Source organism: Salvelinus sp. IW2-2015, linkage group LG33 (assembly GCF_002910315.2).
Source record: "Salvelinus sp. IW2-2015 linkage group LG33, ASM291031v2, whole genome shotgun sequence".
Taxonomy (NCBI): domain Eukaryota; kingdom Metazoa; phylum Chordata; class Actinopteri; order Salmoniformes; family Salmonidae; genus Salvelinus; species Salvelinus sp. IW2-2015.
In genome coordinates this window covers 20,926,623-20,951,441 of record NC_036872.1, presented here as the reverse complement: position 1 = coordinate 20,951,441, position 24,819 = coordinate 20,926,623, and the positions used below count along the sequence as shown (strand labels likewise).

The 24,819-nt window shown below is 45.1% G+C and overlaps 1 protein-coding gene across 1 annotated transcript in view; it reads left to right on the top strand.

Moving 5' to 3' along the window:
* Positions 1–24,819, top strand: part of gas2l1 (growth arrest-specific 2 like 1) — a 42,558-nt gene that overhangs the window by 7,629 nt on the left and 10,110 nt on the right. The window contains exons 2-3 of the mRNA XM_023979452.2: positions 17,171–17,278; positions 20,463–20,559. Coding sequence (XP_023835220.1) covers positions 17,171–17,278; positions 20,463–20,559 — 205 coding nt within the window. The remainder of the gene's footprint in view (positions 1–17,170; positions 17,279–20,462; positions 20,560–24,819) is intronic.

The following is a 24,819-nucleotide window of genomic DNA, read 5'->3' as shown; positions in this document are numbered from 1 at the left end:
TCTCACATCAAATCAAGCTTTATTTTTACAGCACATTTCAGACATGGAATGCAACGCATTGTGCTTTACAAGAAAAACTATGAAAATAAAAGCTGAAATATTTACTACACAACAAACATAAGATTCTTTTTTTTTAAAGAAKATTTAAAAAAGAATGACAACTGAATGACTAAAAAGCACCCTAAGGAAATGCAAAGCTACAAGTATGTTTGAAGATCTCTTTTAAGAGAAAGTTTCGACCCCCCCCTCAGGTTCTCTGGCAGGCTATTCCAGAGGCTTGGGGCATAATAACTAAATGGCTGCCTCTCCATGCCTCTTGGTCCTAGGCTTTGGGATAGTTAAAATATCAGTGCTGGGCCTCCCGAGTGGAGCAGCGGTCTAAGGCATTGAGGCGTCACTACAGACCCGGGTTCGATCCCAGGCTGTGTCACAACCGGCCGTGGCCGGGGGTCCCATAGGTCGGCTCACAATTGGCCCAGCTAGGTCTGMGTTAGGGGAGGGTTTGGCCGGGGGGGCTTTACTTGTCTCATCACGCTCTAGCAACTCCTTGTGGCGGGCTGGGCGACTGCAGGCTGACTTCGGTCGTCAGTTGAACCATGTTTCCTCCGACACATTGGTGCAGCTGGCTTCCGGGTTAAGCGGGCAGGTTTTAAGAAGTGCGGTTTGGCGGGTCATGTCTCAGCCGCATGACTCGACCTTCGCCCGTTGGGGAGTTGCAGTGATGAGACAAAATCACAAAATTGGGGAGYAAAAATWGMTTGTTTTTTTWAAATACAAAAACTCAATGCTAGAGGACCTYAGGGACCTACTGGGTACAGAACTTAAAAGTATGTTTGACATGTATTTGGGGTGCACAATCGTGGGTTGATTTTAAAAATCAATAGAATAATCTTTCAAATGTATTCTAAAACTCACAGGCAGCCAGTGCAGAGACATTAAAAGTGGTGTAATGTGTGCTCTCCGGCTGATCTTGGTCAGTGCTGGCTGTTAGCTGAATGCTGACYTTTAGCTGAACCTTAGTTATCTCTTAGGCTTAACTACCTTAGAACAATCCAGGCTTCATTTTATCAATATTGCGACTGAAAATGATGATCATTCCCTGGGTAGTTGCTTCTTGCCTGGATGTGGACGTCAGTGGCTCAGTGCAGTCAAGCAAAACAAAACGGATGTGACAATTCTGTTTGTACACTTGTTTACACGGATATGCTTCTTAATAAAACGTATTTGAAACGAGCCATTACACTTCCTTATTATCATGGCATTTAATTATTATTCAGGTTATTACTTAATCAACATATGAAGAAAGGCCAAATTGGAGAGGATCTGTCGCATTTTCGTATTGACACAACATTAATGGGTCAATATAAAAATGCACTATACAGTACCAGTCAAAGGTTTGGACACACCTACTCATTCCAAGGTTTTTCTTTATTTAGYCTATTTTTTACATTGTAAAATAATAGTGAAGACATCACAACTATGAAATAACACATGGAATCATGTAGTAACCAAAAAAGTGTTAAACAAATCAAAATATGTTTTATATTTGAAATTCTTCAAAGTAGCCACCCTTTGCCTTGCTGACAGCTTTCAATACCCTTGGCATTCTCTCAATCAGCTTCATGAGGTAGTCACCTGGAATGCATTTCAATTAACAGGTGTGCCTTGTGGAATTTCTTTCCTTAATGCGTTTGAGCCAGTCAGCTGTGTTGTGACAAGGTAGGGGTAGAATACAGAAGATAGCCCTATTCGGTAAAAGACCAAGTATATATTATGGCAAGAACAGCTTAAATAAGCAAAGAGAAACGACAGTCCATCATTACTTTAAGACATGAAGGTCAGTCAATCCGGAAAATTGTAAGAACTTTGAAAGTTTCTCCAAGTGCAGTCGCAAAAACCATCAAGTGCTGTGATGAAACTGGCTCTCATAGGGCCGCCACTGGAAAGGAAGACCCAGAGTTACCTRTGCTGCAGAGGATAAGTTTATTGAGTGGCGCAGCGGTCTATGGCACTGCATCTCCTTGCAAGAGGTGTCACTACAGTCCCTGGTTCGAATCCAGTCTGTGTCACATCTGGCCGTGATTGGGAGTCCCATAYGGCTGCGCACAATTGAACCAGCGTGGTCCGGGTTTGGCCGGGGGTAGGCCGTCATTGTAAATAAGAATTTGTTCTTAACTGACTTGCCTAGTTAAATAACATAAATGAATACAAATTAGAGTTACCATCCTCAGAAATCGTCAATTAACTACACCTCAGATTGCACCTCACAGAGTTCAAGTAAATGACACATCTCAACATCAACTGTTCAGAAGAGACTGTGTGAATCAGGCCTTCATGGTCGAATTTCTGAAAATAAACCACTACTAAAGGACACCAATAAGAAGAGACTTACTTGGGCAAAGAAACACGAGCAATGGACATTAGACCGCTGGGAATCTGTCTGATGAGTCCAAATTTGCGATTTTTGGTTCCAACTGCCATGTAAGATGCAGAGTAGGTGAATGGATGATCTCCGCATGTGTTTCCTACTGTGAAGCATGGAGGTGTGATGATGTGGGGGTGCTTTGCTGGTGACACTATCTGTAATTTATTTAGAATTCAAGGCATGCTTAACCAGCATGGTTACCACAGCATTCTGCAGTGATACGCCATCCCACCTGGTTTGCGCTTAGTGGGACTATCATTTGTTTTTTAACAGGACAATGACCCAAAACACACGTCCAAGCTGTGTAACGACTATTTGACCAAGAAGGAAAGTGAAAAGCAGAGTGAAGGAAAAGCAGCTAACAAGTGCTCAGCATATGTGGGAACTCCTTCAAGACTGTTGGAAAAGTATTCCATGTAACTACCTCATGAAGCTGGTTGAGAGACTGCAAAGCTGTCATCAAGGGAAAGAGTGGCTACTTTGAAGAATCTCGAATATAAATATATGTTGATTTGTTTGACACTTTTTTTGTTACTACATGATTCCATATGTGTTATTTCATAATTTTGATGTCTTCACTATTATTCTACAATGTAGAAAATAGTAAAAATAAAGAAAACCCCTTGAATGAGTAGGTGTGTCCAAACTTTTGACTGGTGCTGTATATACAAAAGTGCATCTGGAAGCAATGTCAGCACAATAACTGTTTGTCGGGAGCTTCATGAAATMAGTTTCCTTTGCCAAGCAGCCCCACACAAGCCTAAGATCACCATGCGTAATGCCAAGCGTCGGCTGGAGTGGTGTAAAGCTCGCCGCCATTGGACTCTGGAGCAGTAGAAAAGCATTCTCTGGAGTGTTTATTCAGGCTTCACCATCTGGCAGTCCGARGGACGAATCAGGTTTTGGCGAATGKCAGGAGAATGCTACCTGCCCGAATGCATAGTGCCAACTGTCAAGTTTGGTGGACGAGGAATAATGMTCTGGGGCTGTTTTTCATGATCCGGGCTAGGCCCCGGATGGGGTGGGGCTGACGGACAGCCGGCTGAGACCGGACCAGAGACTGATGGAGGCAGAGAGATGGGACGAGGCCAACTCTGAGAAACAGAGCTGTGAGGAGGAGGAGAGAGGCAGAGGCCACAGATGCATTGGACAACGGTAAGACACACAGAGAAAGTGGGCAAGGTGGAGAGAAAGGTAAAGGGAGAGTTGATAAAGAAAAAGACTGATAGAAAGGGGCTGGGTGGAGAAGTGGGGAGAGAGSACACTTCAGACATTCCAGAAGTAGGGCTGGATTGATTGAYGGATTTCTATAAAGGTATTTTTTCAGTCACATAACTTTGAATCATTCCTCCAGGTCCCATGACCTTTATGTAAATGATTATGAGAATAACAGTATTACCTGGAGTGAGCCTCASGGCAAATGGAGGYGTAATGACAGATCAAGTAGAGGAAAAGAACAGATTCGGATTGAAGTGAAGAGCTACTGGAGGCTACCAGGGGGAGATTGTAGAGAGGACACAACAGACACTTCTAATCCTGGTAACATTGTTAAAGTCCAACACTCTGTGTAGCACTGTGACCTATTGTAGGCTGTATTTGATGTACCCATGACACGTCTCTCTTTTCCTCCCTCTGTTGATGGTCAGAGTGTGATTATGATGACTCTGGTGAGTGGMGMTGGCCTTGCGTCCCCCTGTTGTMCATCACCCTRCCCCACCCCCATATTTTTTGTGTTGACCCTCCCATTTGTGGTGGYAAAAGTACCCAATTTTCATACTTAGGTAAAAGTAAAGATACACTATATATACAAAGTATGTGGACACCCCTTCAAATTTGTGGATTTGGCTATTTCAGCCACACCGTTGCTGACAGGCTATTTCAGCCACATCATGTGCAATGCCAAGCGTCTGCTGGAGTGGTGTAAAGCTCGCCGCCACTGGACTCTGGAGCAGTGGAAATGTGTTGTCRGGAGTGTTGAATCACGCTTCACCATCTGGCAGTCCGATGGACAAGTCTGGGTTTGGTCTGGGGCTGTTTTTCATGGTTCGGGCTAGGCCCCTTAGTTCCAGTGAGGGGAGATCTTAACGCTACGGAATACAATGACATTCTAGACAGTTTGGGGAAGGCCCTTTCCTGTTTCAGCGTCACTGATYAATAGGCTATGGACATGTTGCATGTATTTGTTTCTATTTTAATGATCGTCATTTTCGTCMTTGTATTATAGCATAGCTGTCCCCATCAGGAATAATGGGACCTATGTCATCCAAAAAGTTCAAATTTGGACTCATCTGTCCATAGAACATTCTTCTAAGAGTCTTGATGATAATCCAGGTCCTTCCAGGTGCTTTTTGGCAAACTTGTGTCAACTTTTTGGATGACATTGATCCCATTATGTCTGGTGAAAACCAAACACTGCATTCCACCGTAAGAACCTCATACCAACGGTCAAGCATGGTGGTGGTAATGTGATGGTTTAGGGATGTAAAGTAAAGAATATTTTTGTTGTTGTTTGTAAACTCAGGTTCCCTTTATCTAATATTAGGTTTTGGTTGAAMAGCTGATAACGTTCAGTATCAAAATATGCAAAAATAGAGAAAATCAGAAAGGGGCAAATCCTTTTCACGGCACTGTACACGGGGTACCAGTACCGAGTCGATGTGCAGGGGTACAAGGTAATTGAAGTAGATGCTGTATGTATATATAGATAGGGATAAAGTGACTAGGCAATAGGATAGATGTTGAAAGTAACAGCAGCGCATTTGATGAGTCAAAAGAGTTAGTGCAAAAAGGGTCAAATCAGATAACCAATAGCTACCCAGGCTAACTATTTAACTATCTATTTAGCAGTCTTATGGCTTGGGGATAGAAGCTGTTCAGGGTCCTGTTGGTTCCAGACTTGGTACATCGGTCCCGCTTGCCGTGCGGTAGCAAAGGGAACAGTCTATGACTTGGGTGGCTGGAGTCTTTGACAATTGTTAGGGTCTTTCTCTGACACCACCTGGTATAGAGGTCCTGGATGGCAGGGAGCTAGGCACCAGTGATGTGCTGGGCCTCACGCACTCTGTAGCACCTTGCAGTTAGATGCCAAGCGGTTGCCATACCAAGCYGTGATGCAGCTAGTCAATATGCTTTCAATGGTGCAGCTTTAGAACTTTTTGAGGATCTGAGAGCCCATGACAAATCTTTTCAGCCTCCTAAGGGGGAAGAGGCGTTGTCGTGTCCTCTTTACGACTGTGTTGGTGTGTGTGTGTGTGTGTGTGTGGACCATGATAATTCCTTAGTGATGTGGACCATGATAATTCCTTAGTGATGTGGACCATGATAATTCCTTAGTGATGTGGACACCGAGGAACTTGAAGCTCTCGACCTGCTRCACTACAGCCCTGTCGATATGGATGGAGGCGTGCTCGGCCCTCCGTTTCCTGTAGTCCACTATCAGCTCCTTTGTCTTGCTGACATTGAGGGAGAGGTTGTTGTCCTGGCACCACACTGCCAGGTCTCTGACCTCAGTGTAGACTGTCTCATTGGTGATCAGGCCTAACACTATCGTGTCGTCTGCAAACATAATGATGGTGTTGGAGTCATGCACGTACACGCAATCGTGGGTGAACTGGGAGTACAGGAGGGGACTAAGAAGGCACCTCTGAGGGGCCCCTGTGTTAGCGTGGGGGATTTGTTGTTGGCTAGCCCATAGTACCTGGGGACGGCCCATCAATAAGTCCAGGATCCAGTTGTAGATGGAGATTTTTAATCCCAGGTCCTTAGTTTAGTGATTAGCTTGGAGGGCACTATGGCGTTGACCGCTGAGCAGTAGTCAATGAACAGCATTCTCACGTATGTGTTCCTTTTGTCCAGGTGGGAAAGGGCAGTGTGGAGTGCAATAGATATTCCGTCTGTGGATCTGTTGGAATGGTATGCGAATTGGAGTGGGTCCAGGGTGTCTGGGATGATGATGATGTGAGCCATGACCAGTCTTTCAAAGCATTTCATMGCTTCAGATGTGAGTGCTACAGGGCGATAGTCCATTTAGATAGGTTACGTTGGCATTCTTGGGCACAGGGACTATGGTGGTCTGCTTGAAACATTTAGGTATTACAGACTGGGTCAGGGAGAGGTTGAAAATGTCAGTGAAGACACTTGCCAGCTGGTCAGCGCATGCTCGCAGTACACGTCCTGGCAATSCATCTGGCCCTGCGGCCTTGTGAATGTTAACCTGTTTAAAGGTCTTACTCACATCGGCTACGGAGAGCGTGATCACACAGTCGTCCAGACTAGCTGGTGCTCTCATGCATGGTTCAGTGTTGCTAGCCTCGAAGCAGACATTGACGGTATTTAGCTCGTCTGGTAGGCTTGCGTCACTGGACAGCTCAGTGCTGGGTTTCCCGTTGTAATCCATGATAGTTTGCWAGCCCTGCCACATCCGACGAGCATCAGAGCCGGTGTAGTAGGATTTGATCTTGGTCCTGTATTGARGCTTTGCCTGTTTGATGGTTTGTCGGAGGGTATAGCAGAATTTCTCATAAGCATCCGGATTAGTGTCCCGCTCCTTGAAAGCTGCAGCTCTATCCTTTAGCTCAGTGCGGATGTTGTCTGTTTTCCATGGCTTCTGGTTGGGATATTTATATATGGTCAATATTGTCAATGCACMTATTAATGAAGCTGGTGACTGATGTGGTAAACTCCTCAATGRCATGGGCTGAATCCCGGAACATGTTCCAGTCCAGTCTGCGAAATAGTCCTGTAGCTTAGCAACCGCTTAATCGGACCACTTCCATATTGAGCGCTTCACTGGTACTTCCTGTTTGAGTTTATGCTTGTAAGCAGGAATCCGGAAGATGGAGTTATGGTCATATTTGCCAAGTCGAGGGTGAGGGAGAGSTTTGTAGGCGTCTCTGTGTGTGGGGTAAAGGTGATCTAGAGTTTTCACCTCTTGTTGCACAGGTGCCATGCTGGTAGAAATGAGGTAAAACYGATTTCAGTTTTCCTGCATTAAGTCACTGGCCACTATGAGCGCTGCCTCTGGGTGAGCATTTTCTTGTTTGCTTATGGACCTATACAGCACGTTGAGTGCGGTTTTACTGCCAATATCGGTTTCTGGTGGTAAACAGACAGCTACGAAAAATATAGATGAAACGCTCTTGGTAAATAGTATAGAATCATGAGGTATTCTAACTCAGGTGAGAAGAACCTCAAGATTTGCTTAATATTAGCGWTCACGCACCAACTGTTGTTAACAAAGAGACACCCCCCCCCGAGCTACGGTTTTGTCCTGTCTGCTGATATATAGAAAAAACGGAGTTATATTTAAGCCACGACTGAGAAACAGGATGTTACAGTTTTTCAGATCACACTMTCATGCCCTGACCTTAGAGAGARGTTTTATTTCTCTATTTGGTTAGGTCAGGGTGTGATGTGGGGTGGGCATTCTATGTTTTMTGTTTCTATGTTTTGGCCGGGTATGGTTCTCAATCAGGGACAGCTGTCTATCGTTGTCTCTGATTAGGAATCATACTTAGGCAGCCTGTTTTGCCACCTTAGGTTGTGGGATGTTGGTTTTTGTTAGCTCTGAGAAGCCTTCAGAACGTGACGTTCGTTATTCTTTTGTTGTTTTGTTTGAGTGTTCTGTGTAAATAAAGTATCATGAACACGTACCACGCTGCACCTTGGTCCACTTCTTCCGATGGGCGTTACACACGTTGATTGGATAGTCTCGAACGGAGCTCATCCAGTTTATTCTCTAGTGATTGCACGTTCGCCAATTGAACGGATGGTAGAGGCTATTTATCCACTTTAATACATGCATTAACAGAAATTWATGTAACCAAATGGAAGGGATTGACAGTAAATAGCCTGTTTTTCAAAAGGTAGGCTACCACATGGGCATTCATAAAATTGCATTGTGGGCTGACAGTATAGCCTAGGCTATGCATTCTACTTTGCAGGGATAGGAGGATGCCATTTTTTGTTGTTGTCTTGCCTAGGGTGGCATATCGACCAGGACAGGGCCTGATCASTGTTGATTAGTCTATAAATTAAGAAAAGATTCAGTATCAAGTTATACCATGCCAGGTTGGAGAGGATTGGGGCATTGTCCATTTGACACAACATTGGCCTCAGAGCCATAACAACCTTGTCGACTGCTGTTGAATAATTAATGAATAGTCCAAACTTTTTTAAATACCTATTTATTTATTTACTAGCAAGCATTGAAAAAGTGTATTTGTATAAAAGAAAGTTCACACATWKATTTTTTGCTGAAGTGCCATAGCCTATAGCGCTCTACACCCCTGCACATCTAGCAGATTAGAACCTGCATCAAAGAACACTTTTAAATTTGTATTTCTTTATTTAACTAGGCAAGTCAGTTTAAGAACAAATTCTTATTTTCAATGATGGCCTAGGAACAGTGGGTTAACTGCCTTGTTCAGGGGCAGAACGACAGATTTGTACCTCGTCAGCTCGGGGATTTTGCAATTTTTCGGTTACTGGTCCAACGCTCTAACCACTAGGCTACGCTGCCGCCACTTTGAAGAGGAGATGTAGAACGTTTAATAGACAGATTAAGTTAGCTAAACAATTTCTTATAATCATTTAGTAAACACTCCCACTAATAGGTAAATTTAATCTACATGAAAAGAAAGTTAATAAAATAAATATCCTAAAATGAATGTAGGGCTATTTAAACGGTTTTGACAGTTATTTTATTTTCATAACTGTCAGTTACACAGTTATTCAATTACCGTCACAGGCCTACCTACAGTGTGTTGTTCTCTCAGCTGTGGGCTTGGAAAGCACACAGGCCCTGGAGTTAGTGGCCTACATAGAACTCTAATACAGGCTCATATACAATAACACATACATAACATACTTGGCCGCTAATGCACTTACACAGCCATTAAAACTGTCCCTGCGTAAATCAAATTAGCATAWTAAAAAAATGACCGTCAAAATCTGAATATAGAAATCTGTTTTTGGCATGGGCTGCATCTCAATCCACCGCATGTGCCGATGTCAGCCTTCCGCATCTGCGGTGGAAGGTGGCAGAGCTACATCGATGTTTGTCAGACCAGGCGACATCTTGAAAATTGGTCTTCTCATGAAAACGTTGGTAGRTTCCCAACGGTTTAGACTACAAAATAATATGACCCCTCTATGGAAACATCACCAACATGATGGTGTTTTGCTCTACGACCCCCAGCGTCACGAGACTGAAGTCGGTACAGCCGATCTGCCAACTTCTGTCTGCAGCGTCCAAACAGTTTGGGCTACACACTAATATGAGCCACCATCGATAGTAGGCTACATGTCATTTGTTTTGTTCTCGGACACCCACAAGACTCATCTGAAGGTAGCCCGGTACCAGTAAAAAWAAATATGAGAGTATATATGGAAGTAGTTTAGTGCCCTTAGACCTTAGGGGTGCACATTCACTTACTACATTCAGGTTTTACACACACATACTGACACATACATTTTGCTGGCCAGCATGCACCCTCAAGGACAATAATGGCAGACGRTGGGAGCTCTGCCTGTGTTCTAAAAGGAAGCCTTTCTGCTTATTTTTCCCTCCATCTCCCCCCCCCCCTCTCTCTCTCGTTGTTTCCACAAAATTGTTTGTGTCTACTCCTCACCCTCAGGCTTAAACACTCGGCCTCTGGTTTATTTCATAAACGCACAACGGCCCCCCACAGCCCCCATCCCCCAACTTCTTCCCTTGGAGACGATAAGGCAACAAACAGTATGATTTGTTGGTGGCAGGGGAGAGGAGAAGGGAAGAGACTGCCAGTGATGCCAATGCTGTAATCTATGGCGGTCATCTCACACTGAGATGGTCTGATGGGCCCTGATGGTCTGGGAGTAGACACAGGAAGAGGAGCAGGCACTGGGGGGGAGGGGGCTGCTGTATGACCACTTATGGTATAGTTCATGCATTCAGAAAACAAGGAGAAACAACAACAGATAGTATGCCTGGAGTGTCTTTACTGTACACTCTGCTCCACCCGACTAATGAATTTTACACACAGGGAAAGATAGAGGGAGGGTGAGAAAGAGAGGAAAAGTAGGTCATCATGGCTTGCAGTGTGTCAGGCTCATGGGCTTTTTTGGGAGAGCATGTCTCTGTTTCTGTTTGCAGCGTCACKCACACACACACACTTCTTGGGATAGTTTTCTACATGAGATCAGTGTGCAGACTGACTGGGCCCGAAGTGTTTTATCATTTTATGGTGATTTATTAGTTCAGCTGACTCTTATACAGAACAGACCTCTGTCTCTTCTGCTCRCCATCATGTGACAGGACACAGACCAAAGGGCTGACTTCACAGATTGGTGTTGGTTATATGTCAATATTGTAGTGTCTAGCTACATTTACATTTGAAACTGTGTACTTGTGCACGTGCTTAACATTCATGTGTGTTTTTGTTTGGGTGAGTAGTCTTGTTTTAAGGCACCTCCCCCAGCTGAGCCTTGCCTGGAGTCTCAGGTGTAGACTGGCAGAATCACGAATCACTGTCTATTGCCWGTCACTCGTATAACATTGGCTGAAAACAGACAACAGTCTAGTCTGATGATAAAATAGTAAAGCACTGTTCCATAGTAAGGTATGGACTGAGATTAGAGTGGTCTGGCTCCTCGATGGTGARCAGAACAACTAACCAGTTCAAGCATCCCTCCTTTATTTGATTTTGAACTGGAAATTACTCCAACCCTGTTTCTGAAATTGTCAGTTTCTCCTAAAGTCAGATAKACATTCCTATTTCTGCACAAGGAATAAACAAGGAATAAACATGTTTCTGTTTGAATTGTAAAGAGTCCAGTTACATACAGTGATACTAGGTCTGTCACTGTGTCCTCTGCATGGCAATGTGATGTGTTAAGATGGAGGCAGTGCAGTGTTGTTATCACGGCTGGTTTCAACCCCTCCCCCAGACACTTGTTTTTTATTTTGTCACACAGCGCTAAGCAGAAGGGCTGGCATGTGGTCAAAAGATAGTTTTTTTTGGGAAACCTATCTTGAAATTCTAGGTAGGCCGTCCCCCTTAAGCAACGTTACTAATACAATTCACCTTACTAAAATACAGAGCTGTTTATTGTTGTGAGTGATCGCTTTTATAAAGGTTGCAACATCAACCAAGAAGCTAAATAAATCTAATTATAATTGTACACTTCATTTCTAAGTAACAGCGTTGCCATTCTTTCCATAGTCCCAAACGAAATGTTCTTGGTTTTAGTTTACATTTTTAGTCCCTGTTCTCACCATCCTCAGCTGGTCTACTCTCTTGGTGTAGCATACAGTAAGGAATAGTGTTCTTACAAGTACCCACATCAAATCAAACTTTATTTGTCACATGCGCCGAGTACAACAAGTGTAGACTTTACRGTGAAATGCTTACTTACAAGCCCTTAACCAACAGTGCAGTTCAAGAAGAAGAAAATATTTACCAAGTAGACTAAAATAAAAAGTAATAATAAAAAGTYACACAATTAGAATAACAATAACGAGGCTATATACAGGGGGCACCGGTACCGAGTCAGTGTGCGGGGGTACAGGCTAGTTGAGGTAATCTGCACATTTAGGTGGGGGCGAAGTGGCTATGCATAGGTAACAAACAAACAGCGAGTAGCAGCAGTGTACAAAAGGGAGGGGGGGTCAATGTCAATTGTCCGGTGGCGATTTTATGAATTGTTCAGCAGTCTAATGGCTTGGGGTTAGAAGCTGTTGAGGAGCCTTTTGGTGTACATGATCACTCCAACAGTGCTGCTTCCCTCAGGGTATTGGTTCAACAGCACACTTTCGTCACCGTAAACACAAACATTTGGTTATTCCTTTCTATTTAGATGAGCACATTTTTTCTTAACCTGTCCAGCATAAATTAGGCTCAATTGGAGAAAAATGGCTGGCTGAGAAGGCCAATTAAATGTACTTTGATTGCACCCACAACTGTTTGTCTTTTGAGGAAAGTGGATTGCATAAGAAGATATGGTTTCTGTGTCCAGTGTTTTTAGTCCAGAGTTACGTGAGAGGCTAAAAGAGTAATCCTCCCTGAAATTCCAAATATGCTCCTCCCTGCCAAGAACCCCCTGTGGCCTAGATTCAACTCGAAGAAGATTCCATTACTCATCTGATTGTATGGTTTGTGTTGGGACGTGTCCAGTCATTTCTAGAGACCCCCAGCAGGAAGCAGATTAACACAATGTCCCCCCTGTTCCTCTTTTTTATGTCATTTATTAGAGAGCTGCTCATTATGTTAGATAATCTATTCACTCTCTTCCATTTCCACAAGGATTTTATCTTTCTGGGACAGAAATCAAACCCTGAAAATGCCTGGAACGTAAAATCCCATGGTGTAAAGTGTTACATCACTCAGTTGGATTGTTGTAGAGGCTGGGACACAGTCATCACAGTCATCCCTTTATTGAACATAAAAACAAGCAAAAGCAGATTAGCACGTCTGTGGTCATTCACAATGTACCAAACTACTGCAAAGCTTTGTGGCTAAAGGAACAATCAATTACTCTTATTTCAAAACTCAGCTAGACAGTCATTAACTGTCAAAGTTCCTTTCACATGCCAATAACTGCTACATTCCAAACTGTTGAAAATATCACCTGAAGAGTGAACTTTGACATACACAAATCACTCTCTCACCCCCACTCCCATTTCCTCTGTGTCCCAATTACGTATGTCAATGGTGTGTCTCCGGYGATTGGACGAGCCTCACTCCTCACCTTATCTCCTCCATGGCCTACCTTGTGCTTTCCTCCGTCCCTATGTAGGACAGGAAGGAAGGCAATAAATAGTCGATTACTTCAATCTCTGTTGGAGGCGGAGTATCAGAAACCACAGATATGGTGTGTGGACTCAATTATCAAAGGAGGGAAAATATATCCTGCAAATACTCCCTGTTCGAAGGCAAWCCAGGGAACACTAATTAATCTGAATTTCACAACACTTTCTCTAGTTGTTCATGACTGAACAAAGCAGATTGTTGTGTTTACGTAACATCCCTCCAGATACATGAGCATTCTCCAGCTTGAGATGATTACAGAATTCCTTCATAGTATAGGGGTGTACTGTGGGGCTGTCTGATTCTTGCTGCAGATGTAGGGCATTGGTTTTCTCCCTTTCTCTCTCTCTCTTTTTCTCTCTCTTTTTTTTCTCTTTCTCTCTTTTTCTCTCTCTCTTTCCATAATTCATCTCCATAATTCATCCACTAGCTCTCACACATCACTCCAGTTCCATTTCCGCATGCTTCCTGTGTGACCTTGTGGCCCCTAGCACGGTTCAATATCTTACACTTTTGTGTGTATACAGTGTGTGTGTTTTAGACAGTTGACAGTTGAAAGGCTTCTTAAAGTACGGGTAAGCTGCAGGGGCCACCTTAAAGTACGGGTAAGCTGCAGGGGCCACCTTAAAGAACGGGTTAGCTGCAGGGGCCGCCTTAAAGAACGGGTTAGCTGCTAGGGCCGCCTTAAAGAACGGGTTAGCTGCTGGGGCCTTCTTAAAGAACGGMTTAGCTGTTGGGGCCGCCTTAAAGAACGGGTTAGCTGCAGGGGCTGTGGCTTGAGGGTCATCAAGATCTAGCCTAGCAAAGGCTGGACGTAGGACAGTGCGTAGTGAGGCAGAGCTTTCTTCTGACTCTGTGTGATCAGAGCCTCGGAATGACTCCTCTGACCCATCTTTAGCGTTCAGACTGAATGGGTCCACAACACTGGTTGGTACCTCCTTCGCCATGTTGGGTGTGTCACCATCCTGGTCACTAAAGTGCCGGTTGGCTGCCTGAGTGGAGAGCAGGTCATCATCACGGCTATCTGAGTCCTCTGTTGCGTCCCCCATGTCTGAAGGAAGTGCTAGAGGGCCCCGACTCAGGGGGCTTGAAGGAACGCAAAAGCGTTTTTAGCTGCTCTATCTGAGAGGATAAGGAATCGACCTTCACAAGTGAAGCTCTTGTGTTTTTACCAGGGGGGCGCCATCGGCTTTGTGGGTTTTCCCTCTTTCAGTGGACCAGGGTGGGTCCTGGCAAATAACGTCTGACGCTGGTAAATTATATTTGAAAACCAGGCCCTCAACTCTGGCTCGCCGCGCTTCCCTCACCTTCACAGGCAGGATGGCGCAGTTAATGCAGGGGTCAGAAAGGCCTCACGCAGGTGGCCAACACCTAGGCAGGGGGGGCATAGGTCATGACCTAAAGTGTCATGTAAAGTGGTTGTTCCACTGGATATCATAAGGTGAATGCACCAATTTGTAAGTCGCTCTGGATAAGAGCGTCTGCTAAATGACTTAAATGTAAATGTAATGACCGTCTTCTACTTGTAGTTCAGCTTCACAAGAGGAGCAGCAATGCACGCCCAGCATCATGGTGATGCTGTGTTCTCTCAGCTCAGAATGTGAAGAAAATGTATAAAACAAATAAATATAAAATATTTCTTATGCTAATTACGGATTCATCAAATTAACTAATATAATAGTAACCGGAGACTGTATAAAACAGCTACCACAATACACAGTAAGGGTAGAGAGCTACAATAGTCTGGTGGGAGCTGTACAGCACCCACAAAATGATTTTGGGTGAGCCTAGCTATGACCACAGGGCTGGAGCAGGAGAGATATCATGCGTTCTGCCTACAACAAAATCTCTTGCGTAGTTTGTTTTGTTTCGGTATGTTGCATTGAATTGTATTAGTAAAGGGAAACGTTGATAGTGTTAACTAACAGGGAAAACTCTAGAAAGTTGAGTGAAGTTCAATCTCTTGCTTCTTTCCATGGGCTGATATTTCTTCTGCGCTCTGCGTGGCAATCCTGGGGAGCTGCGCAGCAGTCTCTGGGCTACTGCCACACCCACGCATGCACACAGTTTAAGGGAACACAGTTTAGGGGGAACACTGTTTAGAGGAACACAGTTAGGGGGAACACAGGTTTAGAGGGAACACAGTTTAGAGGGAACACAGTTTAGGGGGAACACTGTTTAGAGGGAACACAGTTTAGGGGGAACACAGTTTAGAGGGAACACAGTTTAGGGGGAACACAGTTTAGGGGGAACACTGTTTAGAAGGACACTGTTAGAGGGAACACAGTTTAGGGGAACACTGTTTAGGGGAACACAGTTTAGAGGGAACACAGTTTAGGGGGAACACAGTTTAGGGGAACACAGTTTAGGGGGAACACTGTTTAGAGGGAACACTGTTTAGAGGAACACTGTTTAGAGGGAACACTGTTTAGAGGGAACACTGTTTAGAGGGAACACAGTTTAGAGGGAACACAGTTGAAGAGGGAACACAGTTTAGGGGGAACACAGTTTAGAGGGAACACAGTTTAGGGGGAACACTGTTTAGAGGGGAACACAGTTTAGAGGGGAACACTGTTTAGAGGGAACACAGTTTAGGGGGAACACAGTTTAGAGGGAACACTGTTTGAGGGGGAACACTGTGTAGGGGCACATGTGTAGGGGAACACAGTTAGGGGGAACACTGTTTAGAGGGAACACAGTTTAGGGGGAACACTGTTTAGAGGGAACATTGCCTGCAACATTGATACAGCCTCCAGCTAAATATATACTGTACATGGATGGTACACTGTCTTCTTCAATCGATACCTGACAGTCTCACATTTCATCTATTTTGATCTAATTCAATCTCTCTTCATCTGATTTATGTTCTTAATGTGCTTCATTCCTTGGGAGACTACTGAGAGCCTTTCCCTTGTTTCACTGTGTTTGTGTTTGTACTGTACATGTGCTTTCTCTGCATTGTTGGGCCCGTAAGTAGTCCACACCTGTTGTTTATGAAGCATGTGACGAATAACATTTGATTTAATTGATTTGCTGCTGTATATACAGTACATATGGAGTACAGGAGTCCCTGTTTCTTTGTCCTTGCTCAGCTCGCCTATTTTTGTCCTCTGTGATGTTTGTCTCTCTTTCTCTCAGTCGACAAGTGTGCACACGCCTTTGTCTGAGAGAGCTGCCAAGAATATCATCAAAGCTGGCCAATCCCAGGCGAGAGAGAGAGCCCGCACAACACAGGCCTCTCTCGCCCCACCCTAGAGTTCTGTCTGACTCCAATGTGCTAAATAAGCACCCCCAACTGCACAGTACAGTACCGGAGCGTGTCTCTCTCTCAACCCACAGACTCAAATTAACGTCATCCCTCTGGCTTTAGTTAGGGCCTCTCCTTATTGCTGCAGTCCGGAGGTCTTCACAGCAGTGTATGTGTGTTTGTGCGTATGCGTGCTGTAATGTTTATTTGTGTGTCTTTTATTACTTTTTGCACTGCAGCAATGAGCTGGACTAAGAGTTGCAGGCAGACGAGGCAATAATTGGTGAGGCAGGGAGAGATGGGCCCTCCATTACACAGGTACTCAGAGGGACCTCTGCTCTGCTTGAAGCTAAGACACACACAGACAGCCAGGGCTAGCCATGTCTCACCCTAATGTAATATAATCACTGTACTGTTGACACACACTCACACTCACACACACACACACACACACACACACACACACACACACACACACACACACACACACACACACACACACACACAGAGAGAGAACTCAGGACCAGAGGGGATTTTGTCATGGATATGAGTAAGCATGATGTCATAGGAAGAGTTGAAATGAAGAAGACGGAAGGTTGAACAGAGAATTAACAGTTTATGCCTGTTGTTCCTTTCTGTAGCTGTGTGAATGTGCAGTGTCATGTTTCGTAGGCTGTGGGTGGTAACCAGGGTTCTGTTATGTCTCTGTAGGTGCGGGAGATCCTGGGCCGCTGCTCCTGCCCTGCCCAGTTCCCCATGACCAAGGTGTCTGAAGGGAAATACAAAGTGGGAGACTCCAGCGCTCTGATCTTCATACGGGTATGAACCGACCATCAACATCAACCCCATCCACTAAACCAGACCATAAGAATAGGCAACAATCAGCCTTGAGTGTAGTGTGTGTGTCTACGTGCGCGTGCATGCGTGAGTATGTCTTAAACCTGTGGATGCATTAGTAACCAGGTTAACCATTGCACCTTTACACAGTCCAAGAGTCCATAGATAGGTTCTTTGTCTTTTTCACAGCTCATGGACGTGACTTTGGATTACTCTAATATCACTTAGATTGCATTGCAGTTTTATAGTAGGCTACAGTTAATATTTTGGATAAATGCAAATATTATGCCCAGGAGAAATTAGATTGTCAAATGTTCATATGCTGCTGTTGTGATGACTGCTTACACAGTATTACAATGGAGGCATGCAGTGTGTATATTTAGCTAAATTTGTTGCTGCAAGGAAAACCAGAACAGGGTCAAACAAACAAACTATTCTGTAGATATAATCAATGTCCCCTGAACTACAGTATGTACAGTGATCTCACTCTCCCCAGTCCAGGCTGCATATTGTTTATAATCTGAACTGATCTGACCTATTCCCAGTCCACTGCTCTGCCTCTTGGTACCTCCCTACTGGCTGGCCCAGACCTCCCAACTCCCATACACGCTGGCCCAGCGTGACACAAATAGAGTTTTGGGTCATTTCCTGTACGGYCCATTATCTGTCCTGCTCTGCTGCTTGCTTCTGCTAGGCTGTGTGCCTCAGTCTGGGCTCTGCCRGGTGTCGCCACTGCAACTTTATCTTGCCCTCCGGGCCTCTGCCTGCAGGTAGGCTCCCTGCCAGATAGATCGATTCTGTTTCTTACTTCCCATGTACCTCCGCCCAATTAATGGACTCAACGGATGCCAGTCCAAATCGTATGCATTTCCAGGATGTCTGCCTTACTTCCCAATGCTCTCAAAATGTCCACTCTTCTTTTGAGCAGCTCAAACTTTCCCCGAGTTTAAAATGGCTAGTCATGTAGGTCCGTTAGTGTGTATGTTCGGATCTGTGGTATGCTTTTACACCTCAGTGAGATGTTTCTGTTAAAAGTTTCTTAAAGATTGGATGACTGACTGTGTGTTTGGCTGTATGGTATGTAGTGGAGTGCCAGTTTTAGTAGGGTCTTACTTGTATAGTATGTTATAGTGTAGTGGCTATTTTGGAAGCAGATAACGTAGAAGTGTTAACTTTAGTGCCGTGGCTTTGTTGGAAGCAAATAAAGTGTTAAAACTAAAGTGTAGTGGCTTTTGAAGCAGGTAAAGTGTTAAACTTAAGTGTAGTAGTTGCAGTGTGTTCGAAGCGTGTCACACATCTTAGTGTAAAGCCTGTCTGGAGATTGTTTGTAGGAGTCATTTCTCTGTCAGATTACCCCCCCCCCCCCCTGCACTGTCTCCGCATTCTCCTCCACTCACTGAGGAGGACAGTGATTATACATATCCCCCAGCAGCCACTAGTGCAGCCCAGCCAACACGCTTCCATATTTTTCTTCAGGGAGGAAGCTAGCCTGCTGGCTGCCACCATCAAAGCCAACAGGCCTCATTCAGCTGCCAAAGCCTGACTAAGAGTGCAGGCTAGAGGATGAGGTGTAGGAGAGAGGGAGGAAGTGAGGGGATAAAGGGGGGATAAATAAATGGAGGAGAGTGACTGGGGCGGACTCCCCCAGGGAGGTCGCCCATGTTCAAGGGAAGCGTGCTTGGGGTTGTAGTACAGTGTCAGCTGGCCATGAGCTTAAAACTTCAAGCCTGATTTGGGAGGGAATTGGTTTACTCCACCCCCATCGTGATTACAAGGAGTCTCTGTTCGCCGTTGACATAGAAACAGGGGTTGGCTCTATGGAGTTGTGGAGTGTGGGATACCCCATCACTGATGGAGTGGCTGCTGGGGCAGAGGGCTGGGGCATCACTGGTTCCAGGGAATCAACTCATCCTTATCATGGTACTCACAGCACAGAGGCTGGGTCAGGCATAGTGGGACACCACTAGTGAACCAGACAATAGACAATAGGCCAACAGTTTACCATCACATAGCCTCTCTGCTGGGAACAAGACCAAAAGTTTCAGGAGTAGAGTGGCAGCAGTAAAGGACTAGAGCTAGAAAAGAAGAAGGAAGGCAGAGGACAGCTGTTTTGCAGACAGGCAGTGTGTTGTGTTGGCGGTGTGGTGGGCATGTTGAAGAGCAGCAAAGGACAGYTGGTAGATGTCCTGAGTCAGTGTGGGAGGCCTTGCATGGCCACGTGATTTAGTGCAGTATGGCTCCCCGCAATATCCAGCTCACCCAGAGCACCCTCATGGCACTGCCTGGCCTGGCCACAGAGACACGGGCCCAGCCCCTGAATGAAACATGTGGCTGGCAGCAGTGACTACACAATCCAGAGAGGAGGCAGGCTGGCGAGGTTGCATCCACAGGACTTTCACATCAAGCTAAATATACAGCCTCTCTCTCCCTGCTGTGAGGAATGCATCTGCCTGCAGGGGAAAGAGAGAGACAGAGAGAAAAAGACTCTGTCTGGGCTTCATACTCTGGGTCTGTTTGCCTCAATGAACAACCCCCTCTCCTCTCTTCTCCTCTCCCCCTCTCTTCTCTCGCTCAACCCCCTCTCCTCTCTTCTAGCTGAAATTGTAGAAGAGAGGAGGGGCAGGATTTTAGGAGTTGTTACCATGCTAATTCACCCCCCCTCTCTAAAAGCATGGTTACGCCAGCTGAGAGGAGGAGAAAAGGAGTGTCTTTCATAGCAGTGTGCGTCTTTATTCTTCTCCCCTCTCTTTTTAATTGTGTGTTGGCATGGCGATGAAATGTGGGAGGAGGCGGAGGCATGGGCACTGGCAGGGGTGCATCTGATGGGAGTGTTACGTCATTTTGGGGGAAGGGGGAGGGACTCCAGGCCAAGCACTCAGCARTCTGCCCCACTTGTCGGATTTACATATCTATTGACTTGATCTGCAGTCTGTGTGGTATCGCACCGTGTCACTGGGTTTAAACATCACTTTAGTTTTTTTAAACATTGTGTGTGCGTGAGCGGTTGTGTGTGTGTGTGTACGCAGGGTTTGGTTTTGTACGTGTGTGCTAAGCTTCATAGTATATAGCCTCCTGCTAGTCTTCATTATGAGAGTGAACTTGTGAATTGATGCCATGTTTGTCAGGGTTGTAACCTTGTCTCCTTTCTCTCTCTCTCTCTCCTCAGGTCCTTCGTACTCATGTGATGGTGCGTGTGGGTGGGGGATGGGACACATTAGAACACTATCTGGACAAGCATGACCCCTGCCGCTGTGCCGCCTTCGGTGAGGTCACCTCTACCAAAACAACCAGCCCTTTACCCTTTATAGTCACTGAGTTGTATTGTATTATATTGTACTGTATTGTATCTAATTCTGGTCAGTCTGCACGGTTCACAATTGTTTTACAATTGTATCCATTTGAACCGCTTATCTGATACAACTCAGGTCAGGAGTTGTACAGCTCACACTGTGGTACCATAGTGTTACCACAAAGTTACCATAGTGTTACCACAAAGTTACCATGGTGTTACCATAGTGTTACCACAGTGCTACCACAGTCTTACCATAGTGTTACATTGTGTTACAACAGTGCTACCATAGTGTTACAACAGTGCTACCATAGTGTTACAACAGTGCTACCATAGTGTTACAACAATGCTACCATAGTGTTACAACAGTGTTACCATAGTGTTACCACAGTGCTACCACAGTCTTACCATAGTGTTACATTGTGTTACAATGTTAGGAAGAAATATGCTGTACAATTCATCTCAACTACAGTAGCAGAATCCATTTCAGTCTCCATTTACACCCGTTCTCAGATTTACAAAACAAATAAAATAATCTCCTTGCATCTTACATAAAATAGAGTCTCCATATTATTTAGCTATTTAKACATAGAATATTTACATTACAGCTTTATCGTACAGTGTTAGTGTTAGAGTAGTGCTAACATAGTGTTACCACATTGCTACCATAGTGGTATTGGTATTTTATTAGGATCCCCATTAGCTGTTTTTGAAACCAGGTTTGCTGTTCATTTGAGCAATATGAGATGGAAGGGAGTTCCATACAATAATGGCTTTATATAATACTGTACTGATTCTTGAATTTGTTCTMGATTTGGTGACTGTGAAAGACCCCTGGTGGCTTGTTTGGTGGGGTAAGTGTGTGTGTCAGTGCTGTAAGTTGAGTGTACAAACAATTTGGAATTTTCAACACATTAATGTTTCTTATAAAAAATAAGTGATGCAGTCAGTCTCTCCTTTACCCTTAGCCAAGAGAGATTTATATTAACTCTCTGATTACAATGAAGAGCAAGACGTGCCACTCTGTTCTGGGCCAGCTGRAGCTTAACTAGGTRTTTCTTTGCAGCACTTGGCGCACAGCTTCAGGATAGTCCTCGTTGAAGAAGATGTATGTTCCTCTCAAGTTCTTGGCTCTTTCCAGAACAGCTACCTTGTCCTTGAACCTCAGGAACTTGACCACTATCGGCCTGGGCCTGTCAACTYGGCCAGTGGTGGTTTTTCCAGTCCTGTGGGCGTGCTCCACATCAATCTTCCTGTGGTCCATCTTCAGTTGCTCCGAAATAATTTCCCTCCCTTTGTCCTCAGACTCCGTCCAGGTCTCATGCGGAGATTCTGCAATTCCGTCCAAAACAATTTTGTTCTGCCTTGTTTGTGCCTTGAGATAATCTGATTTCTCCGTCATTGTTATCATGGATTCACATACAGAACTGATGTCCTCTCTCAATGACTTACAGATTGCTGTCATCTTGCCYTTCTCCTGTTTAAACTCATCGAGCTGACCCTGGGAGAACTGCAAGCTGTTCTTCAGGTCCATTCTTTTATTAGTTGACTCCACCAGTATTTGGACACAATTTTCTTGTTGTAACAGCTGCTTGTAGAACTATTTCTGTTCATTTAAATGATCCTTCACCTGTTGTCCTCAACGGTACTCCCACCAGCCTTGGTCTTTGTCATGGTAMCAATGTAGGCTACGCTGTTACACCTTGCAGTTCCAGACAGGGCAGGTCGCAGGGAAGATGGAAACAGAAACAAACAGCAGGGATCTAGACAGAAACAACCCCGGGACAATCCGCGGTCCCAGCCACAAACTGTGGCTGGGACCGCCACAGTTTGCTAACTGTGTCACGGGCTGCGTTCAAGCCCTCAAGGAAACCCTGCTAGCGTGTAAGGCAGCTAACAGTGGCAGCTAGGCTAGCTGCTACGCCAAGCAGCTCACCAGACCCTTGATCGGCAGGAACCCTAGACAAATAGCAGCGGTCCCAGCAACTGATGCCAACCGCATCACAGGATCCAAACTCAAAAGGTAGCTAGCTAGTAACCAAAGCTTGTAACCAAACTAGTGCTACCACAGGTACAACCCCAAATCCGTAAACACAGGCACCCTCATAGATATCATCCTAACCAACCTGCCCTCTAAATACACCTCTATCTCAGCGATCACTGCCTCATTGCTTGCGTCCGTAATGGGTCTGCGGTCAAACGACCACCCCTCATCACTGTCAAATGCTCCCTAAAACACTTCAGCGAGCAGGCTTTTCTAATCGACCTGGCCCGGGTATCCTGGAAGGATATTGACCTCATACCGTCAGTAGAAGATGCCTGGTTATTCTTTAAAAGGGCTTTCCTCACCATCTTAAATAAGCATGCCCCATTCAAAAAATMTAGAACCAGGAACAGATATAGCCCCTGGTTCARCCCAGACCTGACTGCCCTTGACCAGCACAAAAACATCCTGTGGCGATCTGCATTAGAATTGAATAGCCCTCGCGATATACAACTTTTCAGGGAAGTTAGGAACCAATATACACAGGCAMTTAGGAAAGCAAAGGCTAGCTTTTTCAAACAGAAATTTGCATCCTGCAGCACAAACTCCAAAATGTTCTGGGACACTGTAAAGTCTATGGAGAATAAGAGCACCTCATCCCAGCTGCCCACTGCACTGAGGCTAGGAAACACTGTCACCACTGATAAATCTACGATAATAGAGAATTTCAATAAGCATTTTTCTACGGCTGGCCATGCTTTCCACCTGGCTATCCCTACCCCGGTCAACAGCCCTGCACCACCCACAGCAACTTGCCCAAGCCTCCCCCATTTCTCCTTCACCCAAATCCAGATAGCTGATGTTCTGAAAGAGCTGCAAAATCTGGACCCTCTCTTTCTAAAATTATCCACCGAAATTGTTGCAACTCCCATTACTAGCTTGTTCAACCTCTCTTTCGTATCGTCTGAGATCCCCAAAGATGGGAAAGCTGCTGCGGTCATCCCCCTGTTCAAAGGAGGAGACACTCTAGACCAAAACTGCTACAGACCTATATCTATCCTACCCTGCCTTTCGAAGGTCTTCGAAGCCAAGATAACAAACAGATCACCGACCAGTTCGAATCCCACCGTACCTTCTCCGCTATGCAATCTGCTTTCCGAGCTGGTCATYGGTGCACCTCAGTCACGCACAAGGTCCTAAACGATATCATAACCTCCATCGATAAGAGACAATACTGTGCAGCTGTATTCATCGACCTGGCCAAGGCTTTCGACTGTCAATCACCACATTCTTATCGGCAGACTCAACAGCCTTGGTTTCTCAAATGACTGCCTCGCCTGGTTCACCAACTACTTCTCWGACAGAGTTCAGTGTGTCAAATCGGAGGGCCTGTTGTCTGGAACTCTGGCAGTCTCTATGGGGGTGCCACAGGGTTCAATTCTCGGGCCGACTCTTTTCTCTGTATACATCAATGATGTCGCTCTTGCTGCTGGTGATTCTCTGATTCAGACACTGTGTTAACTAACCTCCAGACAAGCTTCAATGCCATACAACTCTCCTTCCGTGGCCTCCAACTGCTCTTAAATGCAAGTAAAACTAAATGCATGCTCTTCAACCGATTGCTGCCAGCACCTGCCCGCCCGTCCAGCATTACTACTCTGGACGGTTCGGAATTAGAATATGTGGACATCTACAAATACCTAGGTGTCTGGTTAGATTGTAAACTCTCCTTCCAGACTCACATTAAACATCTCCAATCCAAAATTAAGTCTAGAATCGGCTTCCTATTTCGCAACAAAGCTTTCTTCACTCATGCTGCCAAACATACCCTCGTAAAACTGACTATCCTTCGGCGATGTCATTTACAAAATAGCCTCCAACACTCTACTCAGCAAATTGGATGCAGTCTATCACAGTGCCATCCGTTTCGTCACCAAAGCCCCATATACTACCCACCACTGCGACCTGTATGCTCTCGTTGGCTGGCCCTCGCTTCATATTCGTCGCCAAACCCACTGGRTCCAGGTCATCTATAAGTCTTTGCTAGGTAAAGCCCCGCCTTATCTCAGCTCACTGGTCACCATAGCAGCACTCACCCATAGCACGCGCTCCAGCAGGTATATTTCACTGGTCACCCCCAAAGCCAATTCCTCCTTTGGCCGCCTATCCTTCCAGTTCTTTGCTGCCAATGACTGGAACGAATTGCAAAAATCACTGAAGCTGGAGACTCATATCTCCTTCACTAACTTT